The 26,544-nt window shown below is 35.8% G+C and overlaps 1 protein-coding gene across 2 annotated transcripts; it reads left to right on the top strand.

Annotated features, from left to right (window-relative positions):
• Positions 1-285: 285 nt before the first annotated feature.
• Positions 286-26,253, top strand: LOC149806086 (uncharacterized). 2 transcript variants are annotated; one of them, XM_089950964.1, is made up of 6 exons: positions 286-735; positions 5,980-6,050; positions 12,710-12,764; positions 21,572-21,891; positions 21,964-22,146; positions 24,490-26,253. In XM_089950964.1, exons 1-6 carry the CDS (start codon positions 391-393, stop codon positions 24,596-24,598), a joined length of 1,083 nt encoding a protein of 360 aa, XP_089807090.1. In that variant the 5' UTR covers positions 286-390; the 3' UTR covers positions 24,599-26,253. The 2 variants fall into 2 exon arrangements, with proteins under 2 accessions (XP_089807090.1, XP_089807089.1); XM_089950963.1 differs by having other exon boundaries at positions 287-735; positions 21,572-22,146.
• The last annotated feature ends 291 nt before the right edge of the window (positions 26,254-26,544 follow it).

Genomic DNA, 26,544 nt, shown 5'->3' with positions numbered 1-26,544 from the left:
AAGAAGAACATATGCCATCAAACAATTTTTTTTTAGATGGGTCACGACTACCTACTCTTTCTGTCTTTTTCAGAATTGAGGATATGCTAAGCGCGCCAAGAGACCCCCCTCCCCCCTCCCGTTATTAAAACTATTCACCTTGTAAAAGTTGAGTCATTCAAGGTATATAATTTCAGGTAAACAACACTGCGCATGCGCAAAATGACTCAGGTAAAATAATAGACGGGTTAAGAAATATTTTATCTCGAACCTGCGAGCAGAAGCTAATGTATTTCTTTCAGGCCTTAAACCAGCCTCAGGTGCATCATGGACTAGCAATTTTTGACAAAGTTTTGATTGCACCTCCATTTTTGTTAATATTTGAAGTTAAAATTATGAATCGGTAAAATCATGAAGCCGAAGACGAGGAAGCCGAAGGAGTCGGATAAAGACACTGTAGTTGCCTATCACGAATTCGTCCAGGGACGAATACAGGATGAACTAAATGGTGTTGATTTTGGGCCTGGACATATTCCATGCACCATTGCCAAATGGGTGTTTGTGTTTGGGGCCCTCAATTTAATTGTTGGGATTCTTGTTGTGGGCCTTCGGTACCGCCATGTTTACCTGTGGGATTGGAATGATCAGTTTCTGGGTCCATTCTTCTTCATAATGTTTTTGTTGTGTTCCGGCCTGGCCACCTGGCTTATATTGTTCGCCAAGCGGAGGGCCAACGCCTACAGAAGGGATCTTGTGGTAGTGTATTAACCAAGCATAAGCTAGTTTACCTATACGTGTCCTTAGTATTGGTGAATGTAATATAATGGACATTACATTGAAGTGCTCACATGAGAAATTGACAATTTCAGACATCTTAGGAAATATCGACTTTCCAGTGCAAGTGCCGCATACACAAATTTACACCTTGTCGCGGGCCGCATAGTTCATTAAGTAAAATAATTAATATTTGAAATAGCAAAATCAAAAGGTTTTTCTAAATAACATCATAATTAATTTTCAGTTGTTAATATGTTGTTAATATTCTTAAACTTCAAAAGAAGCACATTTATTTAATAAACAGAGTAACATAAACAGAGTCAGTGCGAATGATGACTTATTCCTAGGCCGCATGAAAGCCCTTGGCGAGCCGCATATGCCCCGCGGGTCATAGTTTGCCCACCCCTGGTCTAAACTGTATGCAAGAGAGTTCAAGAAAAAGTTGCATGCAGCAAAATGCACATTTCAGTGAACAAGGTGATATCATACCCACAAATTGTCTATTGGTATCAACACCGATTTGGGGGTCTGATTTATCTAACTAGAACTATATTTAAAGTCATAATTAAAATAGTCAGATACTAGTCATTTCTTGTTTCTAATCCCAATCAGTAATGAATACAAATGGAAATAATATTGTAACAGAATCTTTGATAGTTGTATTACTAGATGCATGGTTGTAATGTGGATCGATACTGCATACACCATACAAGATAACTGCAGCTTTAAGACTTAACTATAATAAAAGGATACACAACTAGTTTAAAAAAATTCTTTGAATCATAAATAAGCCAGCTAAGCAGAAAGCACAATTTTATCACTTTTTTTTAATTATATGTTAAACATTTCACAATAATGCAGCAGGAACAGAAGTGTTTTACACAGAATTGTACTTAATTCCTATTTAGAAGGCATTTAGCATGCCAGCAAATTGTTTAACATTTAACCATTATCATAATGAATCCCAGTCAGACAAGCTGTTGTGTAGAAGTGGATAATTGTTCAGTCAGTAGTGTATCAGCATGAGAGAATGCAGTTTTACCTCGTAAGTCTATGAAATTTTGGGAATTTTACATCATTTAAGAAGGTGAAAAGATTTTACAAAATACATCATGAAAGTCGAAGGCTATTGCAATTTTACTCATTTTGCTTGATTGTGACCTTATTGGGAAGTCAAGAAAGCTTTTCATTTTGGTTCAGAAGCTTTCATCCATAATAAATTCTAATGTAAAAATATTAGTCTTGTTGGATTTAGTTAGGTCCTTTTCCAGGAATGCAGTAAACTTTTGTAATGTTATGCACACATCCAATTTTGTTTTATTTGGGCAAAGTTAACGAGTGGTCAAGTTTTCAAAATGTCTAATAACTTGAAAAGCATCCACATATTCATCATCTGAGTAAAAAAAAAATACCAATCAGTTAGCGACCGCTCCGGTGGCCTAGTGGTTAGAGTGTCTGCCTCTGAAGCAGGAGGTCATGGGTTTGATCCCCGTCCAAGTCATACCAAAGACTTACAAAAATGGTACTAACATCTTCCTTGCTTGGCGCTCAGCATTAAGAGGTTAATGTTAGGACTGGTTGGCCTGGTGTCAGTTTAATGTGACTGGGTGGGACATCATGCTACATGTCTGCGCATGATGCCCCAATGCTAGACATCACTATAAACTGCCACACTGCAGACATCGTAGCGATATGACTGAAAAATTGTTAAAGCTACATTAAAAATCCTAATCACACACACACACCAATCAGTTAGCCATCATCCACTCAGTTTGTTTCAGTGTACAGAGATGGACATTTTCCGGATTTTGTCGGAAATCCAGTTTTTAATGCAGACCAATTTTCCTCTTATTTTTTGGTAAAATTTCCGGTGGAACTTTTTCCACGTTTTTCTTTTTTTAACTGGAATATTTATTCCTGGATGTAGTTGAGTGGGAAAGAAGTTTATAAAACACTAAGACACCGTATATCAGAAGATAATTGTGCAGGCAGGAATTGATCATTGTTTCAGTTCTTCATTATGCAGTTTTGAGTAACGTTTCACAGACTCGCATCTTTTTGTGGCTTCTACTGAATTGAAACTTTTAGAAAGAGAGAAATGTACGGATATAACTAACTTTGACCAGTCAGTACAAAAAATCAGTTCAGATAGAGCTGGCTGGAAGTAAAAGATAACAGTGGGGAATTATTAATTGGAGGAACCTGGACTTGCCTGGTGCATGAGCTGCAAAGACAAAATCAGTTCTGGATCAGCTGGCAAAAAAGTGTTCCTTAACTATACTATAACAATAAAGCACAGACAGGGAAGATCAGTTTTACGCAGAAACTTCCAGCAGTTTTACAGTCACTTTCATCTTTGAAAATGTCAGTGACTGTTTCAGGCCGAAAGAAAATATTTCCTGTCAGCCAACCATCCCACTTTTTTGTTGCCAACCCTAGTATCTTTTTCACCCCAGGGTAAAAAAAAAACAATTTTTTTGGCAAAATCCCAAAATTGATATGTGCATCTAATGGAGCTGGTTTAGCCCAGTACTTGAATTGCTTGGTACATCATCTATACTAATCATTATATATAATGTTTAAAAGAAATCTGCCTACCCTAATTATTAAACCAGTGCAATAGGAAACACGTTTTTTTTTTTTCTTAATTGAAAGCAGGAGCCCCAGGCCATTCATAAATGTTTCGTACAAGCTGAAAGTGGTATCAGAAGTTCTTCACAAGCAGCTTGTCAAAACAATGAAAGAGTATTCAAGTTAATAAATGATGATAATAGTTAATCTTCCATGTTTTGATGATTTTGAAAGTGTTGTGCATGTTTTTAGTTTCTTGTGAAATTTCACACTTTACACGTGCTCGGGAGATGTGTGAAAATTTTGCAGGCATTTATTTGGAGAGTTTCCTCCACTGAATGTAGTCACAATGATGATCCCCACTGCCTGTAATGTCAAAGTGCCTCACAGAATTGTTGTCACAATCATGATCCGCACTGCCTGTAATGTCAATGTGCCTCACAGAATTGTTGGTTGAAATTGTCTTCAAGGTTTGGTTAAAATTTGTAAGGCTTGCTGGGATTAAATACTCCTCAGTTAGATTGTATCTGTTCCAGTTAAATTCTTTAAAGGACGGGGTGGGGTACAGTTCATAATGGTCTGGAGGCAGACTAATATAGTACACAAGACTCTTGTAAACAGCATTGTCACCACTTCGGCCCATTGGTTTTGATTGTTTTGTTTTTATAACAGTATCAGTTAATACAAGCTATCAAAATAGCAATCTACAGCGCATGCTTCATGCAAAGATCTGTTTTGTTTTCAGCTGTAACGATTTTGTGTTTAAAAAGACCACTTTGCCAAGAAATTGCAAAAAGTCACGGAATTCAGAAAGGATATTACTTTTCCTGAAAATAATGTTTTTACAAAAGCTATACTAGAAATATATTTGAATCACTGAAATAAAATGTACAGTAGATATGTCTGCTTTTTGTCCAATTCAAATGATAATATGGCCATCTGTAAGCTGTAGTTTATGTAAAATTTATTCAGTAAATAAGTTCTTTCCTTGGAAAAAGCAGGATGTCATTGTTATTTGGTGCATATGTGCAAAGTGTGTACCAGCTTTTGAACAGTTTTGGCCAGGCCAGACTCTCATGTCTTTACTTGACCTTCCTAATATTATTACCTACACTATCTTAGAGATGTGGATTGAAACCTGATGTGCCTCTTGGTACGTGACATAAATGGCTTCATTTAGATGTATGATAGCTTATCGGATGAGTCTATTTCTGGGAATGGGTGAACACAATAGGAAAAACCCATTTTTCGGGAAATAGTAGCTTACAGACATCCTAAGATAGTTGAATGGAATGAAACAGACACTCGTGAATGCACAAACTTATTCACTCCTCTAAAACTTAAGCCTTTGAGGGATCTCAATGACAAAAGCTTACCCGTCACAGGATTTAATGAAAGCCTGAAATGTCACTTTGAATGGAAAGTGTGATAGTTTTTGGCATTGAGTTTATTTTACAAAACATTTAAAACAGTAATCATTTTTATCCAATTTGTAACAATATTGTGCTGTCATTTAGTCAGATGTAGGACGGGGATAAGCGGCAGAGATTCCCCTAGGAATTTATAATTGATGATTTTGATCCATTACAAAGGTCAAATTAACCTCTCTGATTGTAAAACTCTATCTACTTAAAAAATTATGTCATTTGTATATACTACATTTCCTACTTGACTGCTTTATTGAGTCTGCCAAGTATTACTATAGGGACTAGACCAGTTGTCACATTGAACATTTACTATCATCATTATTTGGTAGTACAGTATTTTTCAGACAAGCACCATACAAAGTTAACTCTTTAAGATAATGAAAATTTTATATCTGCATTTAAAAATAAATTGGTACATAACAGAATAATTAAAAATGTGGTATCTGGTCTTTTATGTTACAGCGGTTTCAGATGTTCTATGTTTCACTTGATGGGTTAAAGTTATAAGCAGTATGAAGTCAGTGATAAAATAAAATTTAATTGATACAAAATATACATGGGTTTTAGGGGGACCTGTGCCCTGTACCCTGTACCAACACATTTGTCTTTGTGGATATAACCTCATGTTGTGTCCAAGTTAGTGTTAACCTATGGATTATTGTAAAGAATTTTACTTATAACTAATGCACTGTCACCTCTACCTGCATGGGTTCAAGTCTTGGATTCGGCTAATGTGGGTATGTGAGAAAGCTTGCCATTAGCTTCTCGTGGGTCGGTGGTTCTTTCCGGGGCTTTCCCGGGTTCTTCCTCCACCATTAATACTGGCCGCTATGTATAGCCTATCGTGTGCTGAAAAATGGCATTAAACCCTACAACAACTACTAATGCACTGGATTTTATATATTAACAAAATTAGAGTCATCTGGGGCACTTGCCTTTATAGATCACTCACTGTTTTCTATCTCTCAGCATGTGTTCAAACCTTGGCTCAACAGAAGTGGATATGCTAGCTTGTCAGTAGCTTCCTATGGGTCAGTGGCTGTCCACTAAATATACTGGCTGTCATGTAATGAAAGAATCTTATAAAGAACTTGGTCACTATGATAATTTCTAAACAGCAAGAAAAAATATTAATGTTTGCATTCATAACAGATGTTCATACAGCAGTCATTAGTTTATATTTGATGTTCATGGCTTTTAAGTATATATATATTTTTTTTTGCAGTTTCGACCTAAGGGTGACTATGGAGTAATGGTGGTCCACAAGAGTGTTATAAATTATGAAGGAAAGTACAAGTAAGTAATTATGATAACCTGAAATATGTAAATATCTCAGAAACGCTTAATTACGCATATTTGGATGCCAATTTGTTATCTGGGATGCAGAAAATCACTGAGGCGGGAGTCCTCCGTACGCATGTAATAGGTGTGCGGCAAAATTCAAAGACTTGCCAGTACTGCTTCAGCCACCTGCTTTGTGGGAAAATGTGTTGATCAGTTAGCTGTGCTGATATTTACAATGACAAAATTCAGTGACTGAAAGACCCCTTGATGTGCGTACATGTTGCCATTTTATAAGAGTACATAAAAAAAACATGATGCAATAGCTGGGCAGCAAGTTCAATGGCTTTGACTGGCAGCCGGGTGGGAAAATGTACTGACATTTACATTGATTGAATTCATAGGCAGAAAGACCCAGAGATGTACATGTGGTCATTTATAAAAGTACATCAAATAAACAACTTTAACTTTCATTATTGTGTTCATTTCCAAATGTAGCGGAATAAGCAGTGCATGTGACCTCAGAATCAAGACATGTTAAGACTTAAGACAAAATGCCATTCGTAAGTGGGTGACAAGTTGCCTAAAAATCTAAACTTTGCCTTCTTCTGTTAGGAAAGCAAAAACAACTTCACCCTGTGATTATTTAAGAGGTACATTGACTGACCAATCCATATTTTTTTAAAATGCCCCTCACCTTATCCCGGTTAGTTCTAGTGTTGTAGCGAAATGTATTCATGAAGGCATCAGTAGCTAGGTCTAGTTTTTATATCAATTACATTGACAAACAAACTCTTGCCCATTCACAAGCATTATGTTTTGATAGCTGATTGACCATTAACCCTTTTCCGAGTAAGGTAGCAACAATAAATTTCCTGCATGCTATCCTTTGATGATAAAACATACAAACTTGTAATTTAAGATCAGAATCGTTGATCGGGATATATATTAACTGCCTTGTACACTATTTTGACATAAAATTATTTTGAAACTGTAAGTGAACCAGTAAGCCTAACGGGAAATAATGGTGGACTTCGCTAAGTCTGGGATGTACCAGTTTATTAGATTGTCTGTTTTCTTAAATCATCGGGCAAATATATTCAGAAAAAATATACAAATCATTGAAACCAAAGTCTAAGTCTTATTTTATTGAAGATTTAACTTTAAAATGCAAATTATGTAGGTCAGAAACGTATGGACAATGCTATGTTGTGGAATTCACGAGATGCGCTTTAAGGTCTAAGCTGTTTTCTGACTTGACAGTTATTTGCGAAAATACCAATTAAAAAAACCCAGCAAATAAGATAATATTTATTTGCCTAAAATTAAAACAAGTACGTAAATAAATAAATAAACCATAAATTTGCGATCCTGTCAATGGACTGTTGTAATGAAGCTATATTATAGTAGTGATTACATTACGGAAACCTCTCCATCTAAAAATAGATGAACTCATGTCTGTGTTGATTCTGTAGGAAAGAAGGGACTGCAACTTTTGATGGTGGGACTCCAATTTTTACCAAAATTGGAGTCCTGGACTCCTAGTTTTAAAATCCTAGCGAGACCTCTGATGCAGTACTAAAGTCAGCAGTGTTAGTATTCATTGTTACAAACAGCTTCATGGGGTAAATACCAGATGATGTTGGCAATGCAGGGCATGAAATTAACATGGCTGTTTTTAAAAACCAGGAGGATGAGTTGAATGTATTATCTACTTGTCCTTTAGGTTTATTCCGTAGTCAACCCAGTCTTCGACATTGGTATGATTTTATTCATAGTCGATAGTTGTATGGAGTTGGATCCAAATGGCATTACAGAATAACACGTTATAGTGAGTGATAGTTGAACTATGGCGGATATAATAATTTTTATTTTTCTATGAATCGAAGCGAGGATTTCTGCCAGTTCTTCTATCCCCACCACAAACATTTAAATGGTTCATCCCAAATGTGGTTGTAATTAATATCACATTAACAGAAATGTTGCCTGCCTTTAGCGACCAGTTTTTCAAACATTGATTGACCTTTGAACCTGATGCAGTGAGATGAATTTGAATCTCTGGTCATTGATTAATTTACATGATATCAACAAAATTAAGATACAGATTTCCTCTCAGATTTAAGCAGTCACTGCAGCATATCAACAGTGACTGCTGTACACATGCAGATTAAACTTTTGTTTGATGATGATGGCATTGTTTCGGTGAAGGAATAGCATATGAATTGATGTGTAAGCATTTCTTAGCTCGATTGTACTTACTGTACTGCAGTCACACTGTCGATGCAACTCAGAAGTGTCAGTTACAGTACTTTATGTCATAATTATTGGGGGGGGGGGCGGCCAGGGAATTATAATGACCATTATGACCAGGTGACTGCTATATAAAAGTGACCAGTGCAGGGATGGTCCTGGCTTTTATAAAGTTGTCACCAAAAGAATCGCCAACCTCAATATTTTGTTGCCAATTTTCGAAAAATATCGCCAGAACAAGTAGTGAATATTTTTCCAAGTCTATTAATGTAATAGGCAATGAAAATTGAAAAAGATGGGATGGTTATTGCTTTATTGATGACAAGCAGTACAGCTATAATATTACAAAATAAATCATTACATGGCTGTTTTGCACTTTTAAAATGTTATAGAATGTCACATAATGATCCAATGCGATTGTAGTAAGCTGCAAAGAAAGTGTTACTCATGGCAACGATAATGGCATTTTTACTTTTACTAATAGCAGTGATCTTCGCTACTTCCAATGGTCTTTGCATCCCGCATCACTCTTAGTGCAATGGTATGACTGTTGTCACCTGAAAAAAATGCATTATCAAATGTAAAATATCCACTTTCCTGACATCTATATTATGTATATTATTTTCCAAATAATAGTTTTTTAAGGAACTTTAGTTAATGACATTTTAATACTAAAACCCCATGATCATACTTTGCAATGTAAGATAAGTGAAGTATAATGCGTCCGTCAATTTCATGCATTCAGTTATTAAATGCCCCCCCCCCCCTTTTATGGCTAACTTCACAAAGTACATATCCGTCAACCAGGAGTTCAGAAATCTATTTTTGCTGTGCTTTACATGCTTTTGCTTATAGTGAAATCTTCCTAAATCCCAAGAATGATCACTGAATGCTGTAGAATTTTTCTCGACAAGCAAACTAGGATCTCCATTCCCACCAATGAAACTTACATGAGTCAACACCTGGTATTAATGCACCATATATATATATATATATATATATATATATATATATATATATATATATATATATATATATAAGCATTAATTACTATCATTAAATTGAAAGGAGTGAAGAAACATCACAGAGCATATGTGCCCCACCCTCACCAATTCGGAAAACATTTGTTATTGAGTCAACAGTGTTATATGCATATACTAGTTAACAATAAGAAAATAAGGTGGAATATAAAATGTGGGAAATGGTTATCTCATGGATGGTAGCATGAGACAACATTTGAACTGTTAACATAAATTCACACCCATTTTAGGCACTGTTTGTTATAACAAAAAAGGGCATTTTTTTTGTCAATCAATTGCTAGTGCTTCACTCAATGTAGAACAGGTGGTTTCTTTGAAGTATGTCGAAGAGGCTTAAGTCTAACTTTCAGTTATTGTATAGAATATGAAATTGGGGCAAATAGCACATTCCACACGGAGAAATGGCATGTCCTTTTGGAAAATTTCACGTGCATTGGATCCAAAAATTGGAGAATATTTAGTGATAATGGTGCTTAAATATGCCACATAAAAATTACAGATGGTAGGTCCCAATCTGCATGTTCTCAGATTCTGTCTCATGACTAGGCTTGAAAAAAAATATTTTTTTGCATGACATGCTAGAATAACTGTACCGTAAACTATTCACCAACTATTTGAATTCTTTTATAATTAATTATTTCTGTACATTTGAAACTTAAACACAGAAGGGGCATTTTTCATTGGAATGTATTCAGATTTCTTGGAACTATTGGAATTAATAGGACTTTTAGGAAATAGGAATTCATTCACGATGCTGTAAGTTAATTTAATTCTTTCACTCCTGTATTATGAGAAAAAAATTATTTTCAATTATGCAAAACTTGATTGTTTTGCCCTTTGTTATTGCATAGTTTAAGTCCCTGCAGTCGTAACACAGGATTGACAGCAAAAGTAAAGGATCAGTGAACAATATTAACATATTATATTACTTACCCCACTTGGATTCATGTTTGGTGACACGCTCCTTCAAAATATCACAGCCAGTTATAAATGAATTGATGACTTGATACATATATTACAGAACATCTGCTTTAACTTTGTATCATATCTCAGCCATGGATGCCCAAGTTTGCAGCCGTCAAAAAATTTTTGGGAACTTTTGACCCGTTCATCATGATGTGGTATTGCACTTGAAGCATTACTACCATCACTACATGTAGATGATGTTGGACTGTCAGGTATAACATCAGGTTCCATGACTGTTGTCTGATGAATTTGCACTAAATCCAAATACTGTTAATTTTATTAACTTACTCTTAGGATGAGATGATGAACATGCAATGTCTAACTTATCCATTATAATGTTGCACTGTTGACAGTATATAATTCTGATTGAGATTTTTTTCCATTTGCTTTGTATTTATATACAGCAATCGGTACTTCAAAGGTAATCATTTTCTTTGAAGTTTCAGCAAAACTATTTTGTTGGTATATTTTAAAAAAAAAAAACAAGGATTAGTCGTCAGTCAGTTAATTGTAGCTGTTTCTGTTCGCATCTTCAGACGTCGGTCAACAGTAGGTATAGTCCGGTAGCATGACTGAGTGTATCACAGCATACAGTACTCAGGCCAGATGTTAGCATAAGCGAATTATGATGTAACAATGCACCGTAAATATGGGTTTGTCAATACGAACAAAGTATTTGTTTATGTAACAGATAGATTCCAGTGCATTGTGTATCCAAGTTTGTGGCTTCCTTTTGTGGTCCCTTTGAATTTCTCCACTCCAAATACATGATTGTATGTACAAATTAAACAGCCAAAAAGGCTGTTGCAAAAACAAATCACCAGATGGTATAATTTATCGGTAGTAAGGAAATAAATACCAATTGCAACATTGGCAAAGCCCAGGATGATCCCTAGAGTGTGGGATAGGTTTGACAGTAAGTTTAGAAAGACAACTTCATAGCTGAAAGTTTGGATTTGCCCTTTTTCTGGAAAAAATTTTTTACATTATAAAAACTAATAAAGAAATACATTATCTTCTTTAAATGGCTTTAAAAATAGATTTATAAGTGCCAGAATATGACTTTTTAATACAAGTTTTGTCTAATCCTTAAATAAGTTAAACACTTAACACCAGTCTCTTCTGTTATAAAACTTGGTTTAATGTCTAGTCATACTTGAAATATTTTGACCAATCAAAACGCTGTGTTTGTCAATTTTTTAGTTTGGAAGTAGCAGTTTTTACTAAAAATACTGAGTAAATTGTTTTGATGGAGCAGCAAGAAATGTTTTAAATTAGCAGAACCTGCCTTGTAAGGCCACTCCTTTGGCCATCAAAATGTGGTCTGTCAAGAGAGGTGATTTCTCCTTAGAGGTCATGATATTATAGAACCTATGATCCCTCTTCCTTATAGGAATAATGTGGTCTTTTATAACAGGTGTTATTCCAAAACTAGTCACTCAAGTTAGGTTTTACTGATTACATTAAATTTTACTGGTATTACAAGGTCATAGTATAAACTGTGCATGTGACATTGTGGTACAACACCCATCAACACTGCTTACAGCATTATGATTCAGCACCTGTCAACATTGCTTACAGCATAATGATACAGCATCAATCAACAGCACCTACAACATTATGACACAACACCCATCAACACTGCTTACAACATTATGATGCAACACCCATCAACAGTGCTTACAACATTATGATACAATACCCATCAACAGTGCTTACAACATTATGATACAACACCCATCAACACTGCTTACAACATTATGATGCAACACCCATCAATAGTGCTTACAACATTATGATACAATACCCATCAACAGTGCTTACAACATTATGATACAACACACATCAACAGTGCTTACAACATTATGATACAACACACATCAACAGTGCTTACAACATTATGATACAACACCCATCAACACTGCTTACAACATTATGATACAACACACATCAACAATGTACTTAAAACATTATTGAACTGTGAAGTTTTAATATGTGATAAATTGAATAATATGTTTTTATTGGACATCAGATTCATCAAGTCAATAAATTATGTATTTTCTGCAATGATTTGTCAGCATGTTATTTTTAAACTAGCTGTTCTTGCAATCAGTTTGTATCTAATATATATCCATGAGATGTTACAGTACACTGCTGTTTTGGCTGATGTAAATTCTGATACATTCTCTATTGATAAAATTGTTTATGCATATTATTATTAGTCAGGTGTCATGCTGAACTCAAACTTTCACCTGCTTCTGTCTACATATTGTGGATTGATACGAAAATGGAAGTGAGTTAGTGGTCCAGATTTGTGTAGTAGCAAGTTAGACAAGTTTATCAGCAACTACATGTACCATCTTTTAAATAGATTGATGAAAGTTGCTTCACATATTCATAACTTGTCTTTTATTGCAGGTCCGACCTGAAATCAGGAACAAATCCCCACAATGTGAAACATCCATACAGAAATGTAAGTGTGAAAGTTTTTAAGACTGCAGCATTTTTTATTAACTCTTATTTGAAGATAGATACAATGTAATTGTCTACATTTTCCAATTAATATATCCGGTATCAAACAGTAGATATAAGCTTATTCATTGAGAGATTCTTCCTTGTATGCAGTGTTCCACCTTTCTTTAAATTCCTCTCTGGATTAGCAGCTTAAGTGTTCAGGTCCTCCATATTCGCTTTTGTAAGCTTGTAAGAAAAGTAAGACTGTATGCATATTATGAACATAATCCCAATTCATTTATGAAGATTCTGCCATAGCTACAAGCACAGAGTGCACATACCCCTTTTTAAGACATATACAGATCAGTTGTGATCTTTCGTAGTAAATAATCCATCTATTTCATGAGTAATAAATGGAACATCAGCCTCTGTTGTCCAGTTGTTGGCCTAAGTTTGTTATCAGTACTCTTCCTCACGTACTTGGAGTATAGCACTGAAACTTTACATACACATTCATTCGAAGGTCAAATTGGCCCTAAATGAACATGATGTTGTTTGGACATCCAAAATGGCCACCGTGATGGCCTTATTTAAAATCTTTTTGTGGCTTCTCTGTCATGTTGAAATGGGGATTTCATGAAAACACTTTGTATGATGTCTGGCTGGTCCTCAGTGAAAATGCTGCTGATCTGATCTCCAGCATGGTCATCATTGGAACCATTTGGAAAATCTGGAATGGTGGTCATATTGACAGTTGGTGTATAAGATTGTGTGTCAGATTAGTTTAGTTATGAGCAACATCCACTCAGATCAGTGAAATGATATCACATCGGATTTGCCAGGCTTGTAAAATACCTTCATGCCATTGTTTTGATTAGATTTGTCATGGAAGCAGATACTACATTTGATTTGCAAGGCTTATACAAGACCTTCATGCCATTGTTTTGGTTAGATTTGGCATGGAATCTTAAATAAGTTCTGTCATGTGCAACATCTGCACATGTTGATGAGGTAATCTTGCATCTGACTGGCTGAGGCTGTGAACCCTTGAGAGACAATATTTCTGATCAGATTTGGTATGTAAGCTTATACCAGTCAGATCTTTGATGAGTTCATGATCTCCTATTTGCTGAGGACTGTTCCTGAATGCTATATCTGAGTCTAACATGCAGCATGGTATGGACCATTTCTCAGTCTCACAGTATCTGAGTCTAACATGCAGCATGATATGGACCATTTCTCAGTCTCACAGTATCTGAGTCTAACATGCAGCATGATATGGACCATTTTTCAGTCTCACAGTATCCTAGTCTAACAGGCAGCATGGTATGGACCATTTTTCAGTCTCACAGTATCTGAGTCTAACATGCAGCATGATATGGACCATTTCTCAGTTTCACAGTATCTGAGTCTAACATGCAGCATGATATGGACCATTTCTCAGTCTCACGGTATCCTAGTCTAACATGCACCATGGTATGGACCATTTTTCAGTCTCACTAACATGCTGCATGATATGGACCATTTCTCAGTCTCACAGTATCTGAGTCTAACATGCAGCATGATATGGACCATTTCTCAGTCTCACAGTATCTGAGTCTAACATGCAGCATGATATGGACCATTTCTCAGTCTCACAGTATCTGAGTCTAACATGCAGCATGATATGGACCATTTCTCAGTCTCACAGTATCCTAGTCTAACATGCAGCATGATATGGACCATTTCTCAGTCTCACAGTCAGTATCAAGAAGACAGTGATGAGCCTACCCTCTCAATAAATTGCCAAGCCTCCAAGGCAGTGGACAAGTTCACCTGTATCAGCAGCACATTGTCATAGGAAATCCATGTCAGTGATGAAACCAGTGCCATGATCGCTAAAGCAAGTGTGACCTTTGGCAGATTACACGCAGTTGTTTGGGAGCACAGAGTAACCAGTCTACAAACAAAACTAAAGGTCTATAGAGCCATTGTGTTCCCAACCCTGCTGTATGCTTGTGGAAAATGGATGGTGTACATTTGCCATGACTGAAGCTGAACCATTTTCACATGGGCTGCCTAGGAAAATGATGAAGATTGCAATAAAGGATCCCAGACACTTGTGTTTCTCCCATGGGCAGGCATTGGGACACTAATAAATACTTTTTTCATTGGGAGGAAATACAGGAGAATTTTTCAGATGGCGGCTTAACTGTTTCAGCCATACATACAAACTTAACACATTAACCCCTGGAGATTTTTGTAGTTTTAGTCTGAAATTTGAGTAGGAAACACATTTTGAAAGCTATTTCTGAATACATCCTAAAACACTAACTTCCAGATGATCTTCCAATAACATGCTGCCTAGTTGTGTTAGAAACATTGTATTTCATTGGCTATTTGGCTCGTGCATGAGCAGAAGGATAAAAGTTGGATTGTTGTTTGTTGCTTAACCCTTTACCTCATAGAGCATAGTGACAAAGTGCAGCACGCTATAAATAGAACACCTGTTACCTAGCAGACTGCATCCGCATAGGCATGCCTGTGAATTGTTAAGCAATGTAGTGGTGTTACGTTTAACAGCAGTTTTAACCATTTTACGTTTTAGGTAGACATCTATTATGTGTGGAAAAATTGAAGACTAAAGTCCGATTGTTATAGCTGTGTAATTATTTTTCACAGAAGAATATTTTATGTGCTTTAAAATCGAGAGAGAACTCGTTCACCGTCATGTCAGTGAGGCCACATGACCGACCGTAGCTGCCATTTCCCATACTCGAAATTTACACGTTTTTCGTCTGCGTCTACATCACTAAGTCATCTGAATTTGATAATCAATAAAAACTAATTGCTGCTTACATAAATATCAGAGCCTTTAAGAAAGTTATTGAATCTTTCGTGGTTGTGATTCTACTCGTGAAAACTTCGTAAGTACTGAATGAAATCCTGCCTGTGAATTGTTAAGCAATGTAGTGGTGTTACGTTTAACATCAATTTTAACCATTTTACATTTTTGGTACACATATATTATATGTGGACAAATTTAAGAGTAAAGTCCGATTGTTATAGCTGTGTACTTATTTTTCACGGAAGAATATTGTATGTGCTTTAAAATCGAGAGAGAACTCGTTCACCGTCATGTCAGTGAGGCCGCGTGACCGACCGTAGCTGCCATTTCCCATACTCGAAATTTACAAGGTTTTCGTGTGCGTCTATATCACTAAGTCATCTGAATTTGATAATTTATAAAAACTAATTGCTGCCTTCATCAATATCAGAGACTTTACCTAATTTATTTAATCTTTCGTGGTTGTTATTCTACTCGTGAAAACTTCGTACGTACTGAATGAAATCCGCGGTTGCCATTTTGGAGACTGGAGATTACGACCCAGTTACTTTAAATAGCAGATATCGACCAGTGCATGAATAGCGACCACGTGATCTGACGTAATTGTCATTCGCAGAAATGAATGTAGTATGTAATAGGGGGGTTTTCCCCGAAGGTGGCGCTTCGAAAACTAGCTCAAAATGGCTGATGTTTACAGCAGGCGTCAAAAGGCGCTTCTATGCGAATCTTGTAGAGGCGTCAAAAGGCGCTTCCATGCGAATGGAGTAGAGGCGTTCAAAGACGCTTGTATGAGGTAAAGGGTTAAGGGACCCATTTTTTCACATCGAGACCACTCTTTATTTCAAATGCCCATTTTATCCTACTTTTTGCAAAGGTTCATCTGTCTGTTTGCAGTTCATACCGGTCTGCCTTAGATCTGAGACCAAAATGTCTAAAATCCGGACGCAAAATCCAAAAATTGAGGTTTTTCCCTCTCTATTTTGTAGTGCAACTAGAAATTCCAGATTATTTGGTATCATTGTAGAGCTACATCTGTCTACCTTTCTATAATACCACCCACTTTAGTGTATCATACATGACTTTGATGCTACAGAGTTCGGTAGTAGGCTACTACCTCCTGCCATGTAAACTCATCACCAGAGGTTAATGTGTTAAATCATAAAATAATAATACCTATGTGTTCTTTATGGGGGCACTCTACAGATGTTATGCACTTCCAAGAAAGTGATGGGTGTAAGGTGAAGTTGTTTATTTTTGCAACATGTACAATGGAGAGAATGTTGGTATACCTCTATCCTACATCCATGTACTGTGGCTGAAATTTTTATGGATATTGCACTTGTGGAAATTGTACATGATCTAAACACAAAGCTAGCTAAAATGGCTGTTCCCTTGTGCTAAAAAAAACTCAGCCTGAATTAGTCTAAAGTAAACTAGCAGTTATCAGACCTGCCAACCCTCACGATTTTGGCGTGAATTTTACTACTCAAGATAGCGATTCACTGATTCACGCCGCATGCCAAAAAATCACAAATTCCCAAATTCTCAATTGGCTTAAATTATGAATAAAATAAATGTTATCCCATTAAGTGCAAGTCATAATAGCAGCAGTGAACACTCAATACCCATAACAGGGCTCGAAATTAGCGGTAGTCTGCTAGCCTGAAGCTAGCAGATTTCCTGTCAGACTAGTAACTTTCATAATGTTAATAGCCCAGTGGGCTAGTAAGTTTTGGTTATCAATAGTCAGTGTTTGTTTACACCAGTCCCTAATAAAATAAAGACTTGACTTAGCAGACGTTCTCTGGAATCAAAGCAGTGGCCATTGTAAACACAGTCCTAAAATATTAGCTTGAAGAGATGAAGTCAATTTCTGCCTCGGAAAGGTGCGTTTCTATAACAAGAATCCATCCGATTTTGTGCATTTCACTTAACAGTGCAAATTATGGTCCTGTCATTAACAAAGGAAGTTTGGTAATTGATCCTAATTAATCTGATAACGAATTAAATGAAAAAAATGACGTGGTATCACACTTTATTCACTCGACCACAGTAACAAACTGCAAAGCGGTATACCACACAAAAGAACATGGCAAAAACTATTCAAAGAAATTAGTTTGCACGTTTTTTTTGTTTGTTTTAGGTTCTTTTTTTTGGCTTGCTACCCAAACGCTCCAACACTCTATAACAGGAAACTACATATTTTACATTTCCATTGAAATCGATTTATTACGATTACGTTATTGACGCATCCTTTCCATACAGCTACTTTTTCTATGATGATAAGAATAGTTTTTTTGTATTTTTCCCTTACAAGAATGAACAAATAATTGAATACATGTGGAGATATCCAAGCAGAATGCCGTACATTTGTTGGGAATTAAAATCTCTGAGCATGGGCATTTAAGATTTGAAAATTTTCCGCCTTATTAATAATTTCAACAATACATTGAGGTTCGATTAATTAGGAACAATTACCAAACTTACGACTTATGATACCGTAATTGGAGCTGTTAAATACAACACGCAGAGTGTCAGATGGCTTCGTTTGATGGGAACACACCTTTTCTTCTGATGCTAATATTTTATAACAGTGTTTACAATAGCCACTGCTTTGATCATGCAGAACATCCGCTGAAGTTGAGTCTTTGTTAGGGAGTGGCCATTTAATTGTGGGAGGGGGCAAAGACACGTGTTTTTGAAACATGTTTCTTGTTCTGACTTTCTTATATAAAGGACACTGTCATTCCTTTTCTTGCATTAAATAATTCACGTCAGCTATACTATAACATCTCGTATTTCAAAACAAGGCATAATTCCCTCCTTATAAGACAGGCAAAATGTGGCATTTGATAGAAGGTGTTCAGCCACCGGAAAAAAAGCAGAAGTTGAATGAGAATGATGAGGAATAATTCTTATGATAGGGAAAAGCGTAATGGAAAGTTTCAGAAGAAATGGACAGAAGACAGGGAATGGCTGAATTATGATGAGGAAAGGAACGTTATGTGGTGTAAATGGTGTATGCAATTCGCAAAAACAAATGCACGGAAAACATCGAGTTTTGTGTGGGTTGTTCGAACTTTAAAATTGAATTGGTAGACTTACATGAAAGCTATGTGACATTGTTTTATGAACAGGACTAATAAAGATTTGGCAGGACTAGTAAATTTCTCAATATACTAGTCCTTCTGGCTACAAAGAAATTTGTGTTAAATCCAAGCCCTGCATAATGATCCTGTATTGCTAGTCGCGATGTTAGTAAAACTATATTCTCATGTTACAATTTGCCCTGTAGCAAGCATTGTAAAGTGTATAATCTATATTTAGAACAGAAGTTTTACAAATACTCATGAAGAAAACCGGGGCCCAACTGATATATTTTTTTTAATGTACATACTTGTAGCAACTGTAATTTTTTAAAAAACAAACACCAAATTAAGACAGCTTTTTTCAGTGTAGGAATTTTTCAGATATTGAAAGATTAGCACGTAAAGAAATTCGCTTGAGTTCATATTTTTCTGTGCATCCACCGACACCACCAATTGTTGAATGTTTGATCTTATTGATTAATACCATTTAATAATTAAGCTACACAACGATTAAAATGTTTTCACCTCCATGGAAAAAGATAGGTATTCCACAAAAAGTGAAATATAGATTGGAGTATGCCTTGCATTCAGTCATCAAAGATCGATGTACTTTATGCTTTTCGTATAGTATTATACCATGAAGTTAAGAATTGAGAATGTGCAGAGAGGCTCATATCGTTGCTAATAATATTATCATATAGTATATGTATGACCGATTAAGCAATGATAAGCAAGTCCCTGTGGACATGTGGCAGAATGATGTGAAAAAGCACATAGATATTGGAAAGATGAAAAACACCCAGCAGATTTTAGCTCTGGAGTACCAGGTACCTACTCAAGTCCTGCAAGCTACCAATGCTGAAGCCTTGTTTGTGATTTTATTTGTTGAACATAACCTGCCTTTCTCAGTTGGAGATCTGTGACAGTGAAAGAGTATTTCCTTTTGTAAGGAAAAATAAGACAAACTTTAGTGCCTCCTTAGGTGCTGAAAATTTGCAATAATTTTAGTCACCAACATTAACCAGCAGGCATGAAGCCTGAACTGTTTTAAAACAAATTTATCATGGCCTGATTGAGGAAGTTCAAGTCTATCACAGCTTCATTTTATGTGTTTGTGTATATCAGTAAACAAATTTACCATAACCCAATTGAGGAAGTTCCAAGTCTATCACAGCTTCATATTATGTGTTTGTGTATATCAGTAAACAAATTTACCATAACCCAATTGAGGAAGTTCCAAGTCTATCACAACTTCATTTTATGTGTTTGTGTATATCAGTAAACAAATTTACCATAACCCAGTTGAGGAAGTTCAGGTCTATCACAGCTTCATTTTATGTGTTTGTGTATATCAGTAAATTTGGCTTCAGATAAATTTGTGCTTGTAATCAGTGTAAATAATATGTTTTAGTTTTATTTCGGGATTTTCATATAATGCAGTACTGCCCATCAAAGTTGATGGAACTAGTGTCATGGTATCATTTTTCACTTATTGTGTTCAGACTTCAGTAATTTCTATCCCTCTTTTCACTTATTGCGTGTCTTGAGGGTTGGCAGCTCTGAGTTAACTAAAATAGGGAAAATGAATTTTTTCAGACTTGACAATAACAGCTTCTGAAAGTTCAATGAATGAATTACCAAATATGTAAAATATCGAAAAAGTTATCAGGTATTTTTGTTGTTGAATTTACCTTTGAAATCCAGGAAGTGAAAATAACCAAGAGGAACTAGTAGTTTTTTTAGAGGTGCATATCTAAAGTAAGGCCAATCTGTATACTCAATGATCCATATTACACCCATCATTAATACACCAAAATAAAGGGAATTATAGATTCTTTGAACAATACCTAAGTTGTAACAAGTTTTTCATAAAGAGCCAGTATATCCAGCGAGGAGACCTGGCTAAATTCTTTTTTCTTTAAACTTCTAACCCTATGCAAAATATGAAACTGGGGTAAGGAAGAAACCTCTTGATTTTGGGGTCAACATGTAAAAGATCAAGGTCAGTGATAACTTGAGTTTTCCACCATCTACATTTAACAAGCTTTGTAGATAGTTTGCCCTTAGGGTTAGGAAGATACTAATTAATTTTTGACTCAAAAGGTCAAAGGTCATAGTCATTCTCTGAAGTAAGATGAATGGTTTCTGCGTAACAGCTTAATTTCTCCATCAACTGCTGTTACCAAACTTTGTGGGTGACTTGCATTTGGGGAGGGAAGAATGCTATTGGGTTCAAAGTCAAAAGATCAGAGGTCAAGGGCATTGCTACTGAATGAATAAAACAATAATATTCATCGCATACCTCCACCAAACTCTTGGATGGCTCACGCTTAGGGTAAGGACTAATTTTACAATCTTGAGGTCAAGGTCACTGAAGAAGAAACATGGTTAACACACAAACAACAGTTCTACAAACAGAAGGTCATTGTGATTTACATTTCAGATTTTACTGGCTAAGGTTGTTGCATTTAGCTCATAACCACAAAGAAATGTAGCATGCTATGTGCATATAATTACCCTTTCTAGAATTATAAAACTTGGAGAGTGGTGAGGGAATGCCTCTTGATGATCACAGCTTCTCATTGGAAAAGTAGGTCATTAAGGCCAATATTTTATGCTTTGCATTAAGTTTTGTTGAATGTTTATTTCTAATTTGCAAGGGTCATGAAATTGATTATGATGTTAATGTCCGTAATAATAATGAAGAAATTTTCTTAACTAACTGATTTCTTGGAAATTCTTTTTGGCCGCTAGATCACAAGTCCTTTTGAATCACTCTCTTGTATAGTTGACTAAACTAGTGCACAGATCATAAAAGTAGTTAAACAGTAAGTTATCTCTGTCACCAACAAAAATGAATGTATTGCTATTCTGTTGAAACAATGACATTAGTTGGCTGTATCATTTCAGGCAAACAATGGATATCAGAACCGTGCATACAAAAATGACCGTAATGGATATGCAAGTGATGAGAAACGGCGTCCCGATGACGATAGGAGACGGCCTGAGGATGATAATAAACGCAGGAGGCCTGACTATGATGAAAGGAGACCAGATGATGATCGTAGGAGGAGAGAGGGTGAACATCGTCGCCCACCAGAAGATCCAGAAGAACGAGCAAGATGGGAGGAAGAGCGAAGACGTAGACAGGAACAGCGCAGACCACCAGATGATCCAGAAGAGCGTGCAAGATGGGAGGAAGAGAGAAGACGCAGACAGGATCGCCGTCGGCCACCAGAAGATCCAGAAAAACGTGCATTGTGGGAGGAAGAGAGAAGACGCAGACAGGAAGAGAACCGCAGGCCACCAGAAGATCCAGAAAAACGTGCATTGTGGGAACAAGAGAGAAGACGCAGACAGGAAGGGAACCGCAGGCCACCAGAAGATCCAGAAGAAAGGGCACAGTGGGAGGCAAGAAGACGCAGGCAGGAGGAGGAGAGACGAAGAAGGAAGGAAAAAATGCTAGCAGAAGAAGAACTTGCTAGGTATGTGTATTAAATATATAACTAGTAGTATCTGCAGAAATATAAGTTTTTGTCACACACACACAGGGATCTGCCATGGGCAGTCATATAAAGAACCCTTCTGTTCTACTTAAAGATTTCAAGAGAACATCAGAGACCCTGATCTGTTATGGCAGTGTTGTTTGCAGCTACTCTTGTTGTGTATGGGTAAATACTATTTAAATAGTACTCTTGTTGTTTATGGGTAAATACTATTTAAATAGTACTCTTGTTGTGTATGGGTAAATACTATTTAAATAGTACTCTTGTTGTGTATGGGTAAATACTATTTAAATAGTACTCTTGTTGTGTATGGGTAAATGCTATTTAAATAGTACTCTTGTTGTGTATGGGTAAATACTATTTAAATAGTACTCTTGTTGTGTATGGGTAAATACTATTTAAATAGTACTCTTGTTGTGTATGGGTAAATACTATTTTTTATTTATAGTAGACTTTGGTTGTTTTGTTTTAAATGCATTTTTTAAACACCATGCTGCTTGTATCATGCCAAGGAAATGGGAGGTAGATGCAGTTCCCAAGACACTTTGGTCAGTCAGCCTCGGCTTGCCTGCAGTTGTATCAAACCAGTAGCACAGACGTTGGTCAGGCAACCTGGGCTGGCCTGCATTTGTATCAAACCAGTAACGGGGCCCCGAGTGGCCGAGTGGTCTAAAGCGCTCTCCGTTACGGATCACTGCCATCTCACCTCTGTCTGCGGCGGTTCGAGTCTAGGATTCAGCCAATGTGGGTATGTGAGAAAGCTTGCCAGTAGCTTCTCATGGGTCGGTGGTTCTTTCCGGGGTTTTCCCGGGTTCTTCCTCCACCATTAATACTGGCCGCCATGTATAGCCTATCGTGTGCTGAAAAATGGCGTTAAGCCCCAAAACAACAACAACAACAACATCAAACCAGTAACACAGACGTTGGTTAGTCAACCTGGGCTGGCCTGCATTTGTATCAAACCAGTAACACAGACATTGGTCAGTCAACCTGGGCTGGCTGCATTTGTATCTGACCAATAACAGAGACATTGGTCAGGCAACCTGGGCTGGCCTGCATTTGTATCACACCAGTAACACAGACGTTTGTCAGTCAACCTGGGATAGCCTGCATTTGTATCAAACCAGTGACACAGGAGTATTATTTGAATTGCTACAGTTATACCCTGAATGTATTGTTTATCCATTTGAGTGAAAGCATGTCATTAGAAACAGATTCACTTCTCATCAATTTACCTAAACATGTATGTATATATTAGATTTTAACAGGCTATATAGTGTCTAGTACCTTTAGGTATCCACAACAGGGTATACAAAGGACATACAAAATCAAAGCCTTAAAATTCACAAGTATTTACAAACGATGCTGATCCACCATCAAATATGGCTGCCATTACTAAAAATAGAAATCCCTCAAATGATGACTGCTCAGCAGTTTAACAGAAAGCAGTTTTGTGCAAATAATGCTGATCCCCAATAAGATGTGCTTGCCATTACTAAAAATACAATCTTTTAAAAACAAATTTTGTCAAAAATGACAAAACAGAATTTAACCAAAATGGACAAAAAGCATTCTGGCATAAAGACCTTTGAAATTTAGACCATTCAGTATGATGACTGTTAATGAAACATAACTACAGCAAAATTTGACAGAAAACATTCAGGCAATAAGAGCTTTCAAATTTGTACAAATGATGTTCATTTGCCATCAAATAAAGTCATTGCAATTAAAAGCAACAAAATCCTTTCAATACTTTAAAAATAACAAATGAAACAGAATTTCAGCAAATTTGATTGAAAGCATCCAGGGATGAAGGGTTTACAAGTTAGCACAAATGATGTTAATATGCAGTCAAATATGAGTGATGTTAATAAAAAAGAGAAAATTCTTCTAAAATGTATGTTTGTACAATTTGAACATATTTGTCAGAAAGTGTCATAGCTTGAAGATCATTCACATTTAGTCAATTTACCATCAGCATTGTTTGTTGGATGGTTTTTGTTCTCGCCAACATAATGCTGGCTATTAAGTGCCATTGAAATGGGAACTAAATGTCAAGGGCACACTGAGGCAGATGACTCAAATCTACAGCACTTGTGTCGTGAGTTCATTGCTTCATTAACTGAATTACTGCCCCTTGACCAGCCATCAAATACTCTTACTGATCTATACAAATATCAGTTGTTCAACATAATTCACACAAAATTAAACTGATTCTTTGGCCAACTGGTCACAGAGGCAAGGGATGTTGTGCCCATTTGGGCCTTGTGTTTCATTACTGTTCATAGACATATATCTAGTTTATCTTTTCTTCTGTTTTAGGATCCGTGGCCCTCCAGCACCAGTTGTCCCACCTGTGGTACCTCCTGTATCTACAGTTCAAATTACCACCAAGATCCAATTGCAAGAATCAAATGAGTCAGAACTATAGAGAGCTTCCAGATCAGATTTTGAGTTATCTCCCTTTGGTTAGAACTCCACTCATCCTGCATCAGAGTTCAGTTGCATGACCTTTCCACACAGCAATATACATCATTTCCATGATTAGCTCTTTAATTATCATAGTTGGTCAATGTCATATTAACTGAGTAGTGTTTATCATCAGTTTTTTATATTCAGCTATTCTACCATGCATGTTACTATGTCCATGTTTGCCAACAATATTTGGAAATGAAGGCAAATTATATAATCAGCAAAATAGAGGAAATGTTGACTGTATTTCTCAGTTTTTGTTTGAATTCAGTGATGGTATAGGATCGATGTAATATTTCAACTTTACTTGGTTCATGCCAACAAAAATCCCAGAAGACTGACCTGGTGTGGATGCTTGAAGCAGCAGTTTAAAGCTTCATTACATGTTATGTTTGGAAAGAATCTAAATACTTGAAATGTTTTCCAAACCAAAATATCATTTTGAGAGAAGAATTTTTTTTGTTCATTCAAATATTCCATCATGATATTTTTTCCCACTTATTCAAATATTCCATGATTTATTTTTTCCAAATCAAATTTAGGGACGGTTTAGAAAAAAGCTTCATAATAAATTTATCATATATTTTTCTTAACAATTCTCTCAGCATTTGAATTTCTACATATTAATATGTAAATATATTTTTGTGTTCATGTATTTCATAAAATGTATTTTCTTATGGCCATATAGACAGCTCTAAACTAACAAATTTTTACTCACAAGAATTTTGATTACCTTTATTTCTTACAATATATGAAAATAATGCAAACATCTTAATAAGGTACAACTAAAAGTACATTTTTTTGTAGACATCCTATCAATTAAAAAAGTTTAGTAACTTTCTGGCTTCAGTGAAGATGGATAATTTTTAAAAAAATTGAAATTCAGTAATAATAATTAGTGTTCATTTCCTATATGATAAATGATTTTGATTAGATAACTTGCCATTTTTAATTTGCAAAATAACAACAGAAACATTGATACAATTAAAAATTATTAAAATGTTTCTAAGAATCTATTTTTGTTACATCATATGTTCAGCTTCCCAGATATTTTATTTTTAATTTGTTTTACTCCAGTTGTAAATATTCATGTATTGTATAGTTGGTACTCCCTCAGACAAATTGATTCATTTATTTTAAAAATAAATATGTAACAAAACTCATATATGCAACTCGTGTATTTTGTGCACTGATAAACCAAACTACATTCCATTTAGGATTTGACAGAATACTGCAACAGTTTGCCAAATCAAAGATTTTAAAGAAGCAAATGTATTTTGTGGAAGATATTTAAACTACATGATGATAGAATCTGTATTTTATTTCAGTTGTGTAATTAAATATTCTTTATTGTGAAAATGGGACCTTAGTAGGTAATGCAGCATATTGACCCAAGAACAAGGCATTTACTAATTTGTCTTGGTATTTTGAAACGTGTTTTATATTTGGTTAAGTTTGATTTGGAGTCTTAACCAGTCATATTAGATCTGTTGATTTCAGATTGTACATTCCTACATGTGTATATAATCCTAAATTCTGTATAAATATCTACCTTTTATAAACAGACTTTTATGTAAAATCATTTTGAATAAATTTGTCTTAGTATAACCTCAATTTTTCTGTTTTTTTTATTTATTTGATGCCATTCAACACCTTTTTATGCCAACCATGACAGAGGTAGGTCAGTGTTACCCTTGTCTGTCCATTCATCCATGACATTTATGAAGCAAGGCTTCCATTGATTTTAAAAACTTGGAGGTCACCGACTTCCAAGGTTGAAATGGGTCATACTGTAATTTGAAGCAGGAATACATCATTGTCAGATTCGCTTAGATATTAATATATACCTGTGATGGGTATTTCTTAGTTGCTCCAATTTTCATTTTCCAATTTATTGCAAATAGT

Source organism: Sinohyriopsis cumingii, chromosome 2 (genome assembly GCF_028554795.1).
Source record: "Sinohyriopsis cumingii isolate HCF-2022 chromosome 2, ASM2855479v2, whole genome shotgun sequence".
Classification (NCBI taxonomy): domain Eukaryota; kingdom Metazoa; phylum Mollusca; class Bivalvia; order Unionida; family Unionidae; genus Sinohyriopsis; species Sinohyriopsis cumingii.
Note: the sequence above shows the minus strand (reverse complement) of the source record. Positions and strands in the feature narration are given on the sequence as shown.

Bases quoted from the DNA above. Each gene is read 5' to 3' on its own strand.
- LOC149806086 (XM_089950963.1), top strand. From the start codon at position 391: ATGAAGCCGAAGACGAGGAAGCCGAAGGAGTCGGATAAAGACACTGTA. The intron at 6,051-12,709 runs GTAAGTAATTAT...CTTTTATTGCAG, and splicing joins AATTATGAAGGAAAGTACAA to GTCCGACCTGAAATCAGGAA. The intron at 12,765-21,571 runs GTAAGTGTGAAA...GTATCATTTCAG, and splicing joins TGAAACATCCATACAGAAAT to GCAAACAATGGATATCAGAA.